Here is an 11,213-nt window from a genome sequence, read left to right on the forward strand (position 1 = left end):
CTGTGCCCTTATGTGACGGCTAGTATTACAACTGTTCTGGAATAATGGTGTCATTTCATCATTATTATACTTTAGTGACTCACAATATTTTACGAGCATTGTGAAAGCATTGTGAATCACTTAAACAAAGTGGCATCATTTTCAGTCAAAAATATTGCCAAATTTTAATACTGAATAAGCTAAATTTGCAAAAATTTTCTGTGGGGCAATCAGTGCCCCAAGATCCCCTAGATAGAGCATCCTCCACATGCTGAGTGTGCTTTGCACACTATAGCTAGTTGTATTAACCAGTTGTCGCTTTTCTTAGCCAACCAACCAATAGGTTAGCACCCCCCCCCTTCTGATATCCTAGATCCGCCCCTGTAAAGTGCAGTGAATGTCAAGTGTATCATCATGATGTTATACGCACCTTCTCATTCATCTAACTGGAGTATTTTGGCCTTGTTACAGGCATCAAAATACCTGCATGGGTTTGAAAAGTTATTTGGCAACTTTTCAACCCAGGTGTTTTTGAAGGCTGCAGTGCTGCACTGGTTTTGCATGCATGGCTTTGCACAGCATATCTGCAGAATTGTCATACGTTCCCTATACACATGGATAACATGCACCGGTCTCCAGACAGATACTGTAGGCACTGCATGATCATGATTATGCATGCACATATAGAGAAGAGCTGAACCTTGAAGTGCATATAATGCTACTGATCATACTGCATGGTGCTACTTAAAATGCATATTTGTTAATTGTGGTGCATTAAAGATTCCATTTTCATGGCTGCATGTACATATATAAAAGGGCTGTTTGGTAAAACTCTATACTTATCAAATGAACTTAGTGAATCTTTGTGCTTCTTAATTAGCTACTGGTCTCTAAAGTCAAGTGGGAATTTTGAATCTATACACTTGCATGCTAAGATTACAATTTTGCTGAAGACCATGCACCACCTAGTCTCAAGTCACCATCTAGTCTCAAGTCACCACCTATAGCCTCAAGTCACCACCTGGTCTGGGGTTTTTCTGCATTTGACAAAGTTTCACTCTTGAGACTCTAACTCCTTGCTGGTCCCCAATGGGATATATTAGCCCAATCAGTAGTAAACAATAATTACAACCTATACTTTAGCATGACTGTAAACAAGTCAACTATCTCACAGTGAATGATAGAGTTCATAAATGCTGTAAAGAGAGAATTTGTACATGTATCATATCTAATGGTTTGTTAGTCTATGGTCAAATCATGTTTGATAGTCTGTAACTTTACTTGTAAATTAAGTTGTACACTATACAACTTTTTCAGAAAAAGCGCGTAATATTATTACTTTTCATCAGTAAAGTAATTATACTGTTGGCATACTTTTCATCATGACATTGTTGATCATTTTTTCATTACATACTGTACATAGTATGTCATTTCCTCAATAAAATAGTATATTGTATGACCACTAAGGTATATACAAAAATGTGCACTCTATTAGAGTATTACAATAATATTATCAAATATTGAATTAAATCATGCAATGAAATACATTTATAAGTCTGTCTTCAATAATCATCATTGTATCTACATAGAAAAGAAGAAATGTGAGTAAAGACAAACCTCAAAGTCAGCCATAGGCTGGTTTTGGGGCCTTGTAAAGTACAAAAAGGAGTGAAATCCACACAAAAACAGCCAAGCTGTGAAAAAATGGTGCGGCCTTAAAAAGCCTGGGTGAAAAAAGTTATGAAATCAAAGGTGGCGGCCAAGAAATGGCTGCAATGATGTTAATGCTAAAAATTTTAATAATGGCTGTGTGCATTGTTAAAATTTATTAGCATTAACATCATTGCAGCCATTTCTTGGCCGCCACCTTTGATTTCATAACTTTTTTCACCCAGGCTTTTTAAGGCCGCACCATTTTTTCACAGCTTGGCTGTTTTTGTGTGGATAATATATAACATACTGCTACATAGTTCAGTAAGGCAGTCACTGTATTTAGCCAGCAATAGGTGCAGTATTTGTTGCTTGAATAGGTTGCTCTGCTGCATATAAAGGATAGTTGAGGCAAACAGGGCAGCACTGTCCTTCTGGTATCACAGAGTTAAGACATGAAGGAGGTAGACATCTCTCTCCAAAACATGATGGTTCTCCATCAACACAATTACAGTAAGTACAAGGATCAGGCTTCCAGCTCAATACACCATTAGCATAAAATACTTCACCAGTTGGATTACAGTTTCCTTGTGGACACACTGGACAACAACTACCTTTTACCCCCACGTAATTGTCACAGGGTGGATGGGCACATTCTTGAATAACACACTGGGACCTTCCATTAACACATGTGCAGTAGACACATGGACTAGGTTTCCATGAGAGTAGGTTTCCATCATCATCATCATAAAAGATTTCTCCAGTTGGTTCACAGTCAGCACACCTGGGACAACATTCACCTGGTGGGGTGTATAGCGAGCAACCTATTGTGGGCAGTGCAGGGCAGAGACATTTAAGACTACCAACACTCTTGCCACTAGTAAAGGAGACACCTAGTCCTACTAATAAAATGGCTATCACTACAATCTTCATCTTCTGACAGTCACTGCTGAACTAGGAACTGAGATTGACTTTAAGTAAGTATACTCAACACCAAATAAGGTTGGCATACAGGATATGATGTAAATTTATGTAAGATTCATATATAGATCTATACATAACACATTTCTCACTGTCTCCTAGTTGTTTTCTCTATGTACATAGTTCAGATCAATATAAGTGTACTATAATTTTATATGTGTTTAGAGGTACATAATAATAATAATAGGTATCTTATAATAATAGGCTGTGCGTTGGTGCATGTAGCATGTGTGTGGTGAGTTTGCATTTAGTGCATGTGTGTGCGTGCGCGCATTTGTGTATGTGGTATACGTGTGTGTGTGTGTGGTGTGAGGCAGCACAGCCAAGTGGTTAGAGCACCAGCCTGGTAATTACAAGGTTCCATATAATGGGGACCTCTGTGAGACTTAGAAAATTTTCCTGTGAGTTACTAGTCCTTGGATTTGCCTGCACAGACTCAAGTGTCTGAGTGGTGCACAGGCATCCAGTGCTGGTTCACTGGGTGGAAATAGCTATGTAGCTATGCTGTGCATATGTTTTACATGTAGAATGTGCATATGTGCGTGCATGTGTGTGTGTGTGTGTATGTCATAGTTTGCTGTGTGCCACTGTGTTCATTGTGATTACTGTTGCTACTAACTCACTGTCTAACTTCAAACATCAGCGTGCATCTTCAAATGTATCATCAATTGCATGCATAGATCTTTCTTCATAAGTATAGAGACCAAGAAGACAGAAAGACAGACGGCTAACCACAGTTACAGCACAGCCAGTACATATAATATACAAACATGTCAAAGAGGTAGTGATGCAATAGTGGGACGCTGTGGGTGTAGCTGATCTGATTACTGAGCATGTGGATACTTTTACGTCAGTTAGTTTAGCAACTCGTTGCATGTCATGTGTAATGATGACATGAAATAGCATAACCATTAATTTAGCTAAAAAACCTCCCTTGATGCTTCAATCAAATTTTGTACTATTACATACAATTATGCATGTAATTTACACCACAACATGATTTGTATCATTGCGTTATAAAAAAATCACCAGCAACAATTAAACCGGATCTGATTTACACAGTACCTCTATATATGTATAGCACTTACCAGAATTGGTGTAGTCCCCCACACATGAAGACCGTAGTACCAGACTCTCTTTATGTTGGTGATCATGCAGATAAAAGAAATTCAAAGGTATAAGAGAAACTAATGCTATATAAATGCACAAGGTTATTGACAGGTTGCCATGCATATATCCTTATATTGTGAAAGTAAGTCATGTACATTCACTTATTATAGTCATCTACCATTGTATAGCTATGAATCCTGTAGCATGTATAATTAAGAAGTTTTACTCTTGCATACAAACAGATAGCTATAGTATGTAGTTTAGAAAGACTGTGTATATACATTCTGGATGCTGAGTTGCCAGTGAGTGTAGGATTCTCTGTTTAAAAAATATTGCTGGGCAGACAGGGCCAACAACACTCTCTTTTGCTGTGGTGCTGGGTGTTTTGCTGTGGGAAGCAAATGCTCATGTCTCATATAGCAGTTGAAGGTCCAAGTGGGACTTCAGATTCCCACACTTTCACCTTACAGCCTCCTGCAGATTACTATTTCTTCTGGTAGCACAAAATTATAGCATGAAGGAGCAACACACTGTCACACACACTTATAGCTATACAAGTCTTCAAATGTAATAGATAATTTCAAGCCCTTAGGGCCACAGTTTTTGATGTAATAGTAAGACGCTGGTCACAATAGACAATAGTATAACTCTAGTGCACACTACAAAGAAAGATGTATAAAGATACAGCCTTTCAAACTGTATACATTATTAGAGTTACTTTCTTTCATACAAGAGAGCTTCCCAGGTAAAACAAATCCATGGCTATTAGGTTCAATGAAATCATTACACAGTTTTGTGTGTTCCTTCAAAGTAAATCAGTAACAAGAGCTGGACATTTCACAATATGGGAAAAGGGGTAGCTATAGTTTTTAGTTAATATGATTATACATGTGATGGGTTATAAAGTTTCCAATGCAGTTTACCATCGCACTTGGGGCAATTGACCTGGTACATGGTGGCAGTCTGTTGGTTACAGATGTGCTCAGGACAGAGGTAGTAAAGACCATAAACACTTCACCTTCTAATAGTTGTCATGCAGGATTGTGACACTCATTCAGTTACTTTAGTACATTTTGCATATCATGATCACCATGCACAACATACAGTATAATGATGTGTGCATACATCATTATACTGTATGCTGTGCATATATAGTGTCAGAGCCCAAATAAATGTTGCTCAGGCTGGCAATATCATGAACATGCAGAGATGGATATACGCAACTCTATTATATGCTATATACCAATGAGTAATTACCTCACATGTACATTGACTTTGGCTTCCCATAAGGAGAATAAGTTATGGTTGTAGTTGCATGAATTGCATTGTTTATTTAATGACAGATAGAATCATAGATGATATAATTTATGTTGTGATGGAAATTACCTGAGAACTTTTGACTACTGATGTAGTTATTGTTGGCTGTAAACTTTGGTTAGCCATCAGTCTGTCCTTTTGGATTCTATAGTCTAGTTCTTCATGAAATATAATATTATATATCTGGAAATTAACACCACCTGTATGCTTGAATTTAAGAAGCATTACATACTATGAGATAGCCGGGGTAAGAAAACAGCAATGCAGCAAGATACATACAGGGATGCACACCAAACTGTGGCACTAATAGACATAGACACAGTGATACAACACATGCATACATGGACTAACTAATGTCTGCCAATGCATGTGTGTCACAGCTAGCTGTGTGTGCTGTGTCTGTCCCTCTGCCTGTCCCTCTGTCTGTATTAGTTGCATGTATATAAACTTGTATTTGCACTTATAAAATGTGCAAGCACACACATACACACACACACACACACACACACACACCTTGGACCTTGGAAGAGAGCCATGCAGTGGATGATGCTCTAGTTGAAGAGTCCACATTAGATCAGCGGTGACCATGTCGAGGATGAGTAGTTATACATTTGTATCGAGCCATATCCTGGCTTCTTCTAAAAGATTTAACAGTGAAAAGAGTTAGGCTTACACATGCAGCACATAAATTTGCCCACAACACACATGTGCACATACCCACACAACACATGTGCATGAACACACATAAATAAGCATGTGCATTTATACACTGCACGCACACATTTCCTTTTGAAATCATCTATTTGTGTGGGAGCTAAGTTAGTGTGTTTGTATATTAAAACAGGTCACCAGGATGCACAACCATGCTGACACAGATATACATATCACGAATTACATAGTGGTAGCACAGCTGTATGAGAGGCAGCTTTGTCTGAGTGTTTATAGATTTACTACAGTAGGAAATATGAAATATCAAGATAAAGGTACATTTTCGCTATCACTGTGTAATTTTCAGCTCTAAGTGTGTCCGCTTGTGCATGGTCACACACACATATATTGCATGCATATTTTATTGTACATGACCCTCCTATGTAACCTATTATGTTGATGAGTATACCTATCTCAACTCCAAACTTGGCCCTTATTTTTTTCTGTTTCAACAATCTGGTCATCATTTTGTATGTGGTACCAGAATTAAAGGAGTGCTACCTTGTCTGCCCCAACAATCTTTTCCAACAGAGCAGCCTACTCAAGATACTGCATGAACCTACTGATGTTGGGTCAAGTAAACATATACAGTGAAGGTCTTACTAAATTACATATATATACTATATGCCTATCACAATACATTAGCTATACAGCATTGTGCATGCATGGCTTTACTGTTGAGAAGAAAGTTAAAGGATTGCTGGGACAAACAAACAAAAGCAACACTGTCCTTCTGATGTCATGATCACATACATAGTTGTCACATGAAGGAGCAACACATCTACACAATGGCAATGGTATAGTAATAGTTAATTGCTGTGACTGACTCAATATATTTGCTTGATAGCTAATATATTGAGTCAGTATATATTTGCTAGTCTTTGAAATATATTTGCTAGTCTTTGAAATGTAAATGGCGTAAACTTGTTGAGAATGAAAGTGTATGTTTTATTAGATGATATAATATGACTTATGACATTGTCACAGTCTCTATCAATAATAGTTACTCTTATATGGATTGGACAATAATGTCTGTATTTTGTTGAATAAATATTACTGGCACAGCATGCACAATTAGCTATAAGAGAAAAATGATGCAATGTATATTCACAAATGGGTAATTAACATGCATTCTGCTATGCTGCATGGCATTAAGCATCTTCCCCGGATTTTATGTAAAGGAAAATATGTCATGCAGGTATAGACATCACGTGTATGAATATATCACTATAAGGTACAACACTTATGATGTAGCTGCATGGCCAAACTGACACATACATGGCTTGTTAACAATTACACTATAATTTATGTAAAAAAAATGTCTATGATACTATACTCTAATGTATATTAACATTTCAGTCACTGTATATATGATTCTGGATCAACAGTAGGTTGAGTCACTGTTGCTTGAGTGGGTTTCTCTGCTATATAAATAGGATTGTTGGGGCAGACAGGGCAGCACTGTCCTTCTGGTACTACATAGTTATGACACGAAGGAGCAGCACAGTCTCGTATGGCACATGATGGTTCTCCATCAACACAACTACAGTAAGTACAAGGATCAGGCTTCCAGCTCAATACACCATTAGCATAAAATATTTCACCAGTTGGATTACAGTTTTCTGGTGGACACACTGGACAACATCTATCTCTTACTGTCACATAATTTTCACAATATGGGGCAGCACAGTCTTGAATAGTACACTGGGACCTTCCATTAACACACGTGCAGTAGACACATGGGCTAGGTTTCCATGAGAGTAGGTTTCCATCATCATCATAAAAGATTTCTCCAGTTGGTTCACAGTCAGCACACCTGGGACAACATTCACCTGGTGGGGTGTATAGTGAGCAACCTATTATGGGCAGTGCAGGGCAGAGACATTTAAGACTACCAACACTTTTGCCACGAGTAAAGGAGACACCTAGTCCTACTAATAAAATGGCTATCACTACAGTCTTCATCTTCTGACAGTCACCACTAAACTGGCTCAGTTTGTTCTGAGACAGTGACTTAAGTAAGCATGTGCATTACCATGTAAGGACAGGACAGGATATGATGATGTACATCTATTGATGTAGTAGAGTACATCATAATACCCTGGCAAAATGAGAACGTGAAAACCAGGCTAGTGGGTATAAAGTAAATATGGTTGAAAATTGCTATGAGCAATGATACAAAAGGCAGGAAAGAGTGGCTGTTAAGAGGTTATAAATAATCAATCCAACCAAAAGTTAGGAGATGTGTAAATGCAACTTTGGTGTTCGTGTGTCTAGTGTAGCTAGTTTGGAACATGTATAATCTATACCTTGATTTGGTATACACTGTAAAGGTATGTACCAGAGGAGTAGTTACTACTGTGTAGCTACTCACATGAACCACTTGCCAGATAATAAAGATGATTAACTTGTATCCTCGTGTGTAGCTAACCACACAATTGACCAATTGTATGTTATACTTTAGTGCATGCACGTACCATGCTACTACCGTCATATGATTACACAATAAAACATGGTACCTGAAATTAGCATTGTTATTATGAAGTTCTCTGTCACATTCACGAAAAGTATGCATAATGTAGCATTTGTTTCTTTGTTATAAAAGCCACACAAAGTGTTGGGCAGCTGAAAGAAGGGTCTGGGAAACATAATTTATTGATATCAATTTGTGCATTAGAATACTTTATATCTGAGGTGTCTGGGCTGAATGGGTTGAACTTTTCTTTGAGATCACAAGATGACATGTAACCAACCTATGTGCCTAGCTAGCTATATTAGATTATGTGTGTGGTTTGTGTATCCTGTGATCTCTTTGTTACTGTACAAACATTCTAAACCAATTGCATAATTCCCACACAAATAAATTATTTCATAATGAGTGTGTGTGTGTGTGTGTGTGTGTGTGTGTGTGTGTGTGTGTGTGTGTGTGTGTGTGTGTGTGTGTGTGTGTGTGTGTGTGTGTGTGTGTGTGTGTGTGTGTGCGTGTGTGTGCGTGCGTGTATTTCATGGAGGCTTTGCTTCGTGTGTGAGGCAACATGCCAAGTGGCTAGAGCATCAGCCTGGTAATCAAAAAAGTTCCAGGTTTAATGCCCAATCATTATGCCAAGCTGCTATATTGTTTCCTTGAGGAAGTAACTTTACTCATATTGCTTCAGTCTATCCATGCAGCTGAGCTGTATAATGGGGATCTGGTGGCCTGATGTCAAATGTGGAAGTAGCCCACCCAGCTGTAACATCAGTGGGTATCTGGGGAAATGAATTACCAACTGTCCTTGTCTTGCTTAGTGGTCAAGTTCTGCAGCCTCTCTCCAGGTGACCCGGACAGTCTCCTGTGGGTTACTAGTCCTGCTCCATAAGGATTTGGTCAGTGGTGTCCCAGTGCTGGATCACTGGGGTGACAATACCTGTGTTTCGCACAACCGTTGTTTTGGATCTGTGTGTGTGTGCGTGCGCATGTGCCCGCGATGTGCTGTGTCAGATGCGTTAGAATAGTAAAGGTGGAGTCATTTCATGCATATATGATTCAGTATACATGACATGATGTCTGTCTTGCATTGGGACTTGACATTGAGTATGCATGTGACTCAACACATGCTAAGGTTGATTTTTTTCATACATGTCACGGTGTGCACTGTTTGTTTACAGGTTAGAGTCCACTGTCCAAGCTAACCAGAGATGTTGTACTCACCAAATACTATGTCTATTGCCTGGTACACAGGTTAAAAAACAATTATTAATTGAACATGTCAAGGAAATGATTAAACCACATACAATAGCTCGTGTAGCTGATCTAATTGTTGTGGGATATTGTGTATGGTTTGCGGTTATGTTGCAGATTATGACGTAGGTAGTTTACATAGCTATAAAGCTAACCTTGCAACGAATCCGTGCATCATTAAAGCCTGCAAGATGAAGATGACTGGAATACTTTTCGTACCGTTGCTGCTGTTTTTTCTGTTTGCAGATAATTTGCATTTAGCAAATGCTCTAGAAGTCGATGGTGTGGACGTGACACACTTCAGAACAAGGTGCAGCAACGTTACTTGTGCAAAAATCGACTGTCCATATCCTGTATTCGGTGATGATAAATGTTGTCTTACTTGTTCTCCCTCCGATAGACGCGGTAATGAATCAGTCAGTCCTGTCCCTTTCCCAACTCTACCTCCACCTTGTGATGGCTCCGCCGAGTGTCCGGATGTGTTCTGTCCAGTGCCAATAGTACGATGTGACTGCTGCAAGACGTGTAAACAGGACTGCAGGGTGGTGTTTTGCGCTAGGCCACCTTGTCCCAATCCAATCATACCACCTGGAGAATGCTGTGGGCAATGTGAAGCTGACTGTACTCTGGTAGATTGTGCTCCTTTGGACTGCCCAATTGCTAACCAGACTCACAAACCAGGGGCTTGTTGTCCTACCTGCATAGAAGATGATGAAGACGATGACATGCCTCAACCAGATGTTCACTGCCCTGATACATTCTGCCCAAACCCAGTCAACTGTAGTGGTTGTCTGACTTGTAGGCAAGACTGTAGGGTAGTGTCATGCCTCAGGCCTTCATGTCCTAATCCCATTGTACCACCCGGAGAATGCTGTGGCACTTGCAATCAAGATTGTAGACTAGTTCGTTGTGCTAGACCATTGTGTAGTAACCCAACACACAAACCTGGTGAATGTTGCCCTACCTGTGATGAAAGTGTGTGTAACTTTAAGGGCTGTGTATCGGGAGGGAAGGACCCATCATGGCAACCTGACCAGTGCACAAGATGTAGGTGTTCCAGTGATAAACAGTCATTTATGTGTGTAGGAACCCCATGTGCTCACTTCGATTGTGGAGACAAGCCATTCAGAACTGTCCCTGGTAATTGCTGTCCAACTTGCGACCAAGGTATACCTGATGATATGTGTGGAGTGGTACCACGTGAAGAAAGAATTGTTACTGTGAGATCCCGCGGCAGGAGATTCACCGGTACTATAGTATTGCACAAATGTGATAAGTCATTTATTCAAAGAGATGACACTATATTCTCATGTGTGCCAACTAATGGTCGTAGAACAGTGAGACTGTCAGTGGGACGCCGCCAGAAACGCTACAAGTACAGAGATGTGACCGAATGCAATGCAGTACCCTGGAGTGAAACTTGCGATCTGTTTGTCCCTTGAGCCACATATTTAAGGAATGGACTTCTGGACACTAGCTAACTTGTGTTTGTACAGTGTTATGATTTATTGTAACATGCAGGATATAACTAATTTGGTTAAACTTCTTTTGTTGCCAGTCATAAGAGAAACCACCCTAGAATACGCTATCTCATAATTACATTCGCAATCTATCCAACATGATATAACCAGGTTGTCAAGTCATCCACAGTCTTCAATACATGACCGCTCAATTATAGCGTAGAACCAGTAACTGAGAGTACAATATTATTGTTGCCAGTGAGTCGTCATCACGTTTACTACCAGTAGCC

General features: G+C 39.4%; 1 protein-coding gene across 1 annotated transcript; it reads left to right on the forward strand.

The window, feature by feature from the left end:
• The first annotated feature begins 9,620 nt into the window (after window positions 1-9,620).
• Window positions 9,621-11,051, forward strand: LOC136262208 (uncharacterized protein DDB_G0274171-like). The gene is made up of 2 exons (XM_066056406.1): window positions 9,621-9,773; window positions 9,864-11,051. Exons 1-2 carry the CDS (start codon window positions 9,655-9,657, stop codon window positions 10,903-10,905), a joined length of 1,161 nt encoding a protein of 386 aa, XP_065912478.1. The 5' UTR covers window positions 9,621-9,654; the 3' UTR covers window positions 10,906-11,051.
• The last annotated feature ends 162 nt before the right edge of the window (window positions 11,052-11,213 follow it).

This window comes from Dysidea avara, chromosome 7, assembly GCF_963678975.1.
Source record: "Dysidea avara chromosome 7, odDysAvar1.4, whole genome shotgun sequence".
Taxonomy (NCBI): domain Eukaryota; kingdom Metazoa; phylum Porifera; class Demospongiae; order Dictyoceratida; family Dysideidae; genus Dysidea; species Dysidea avara.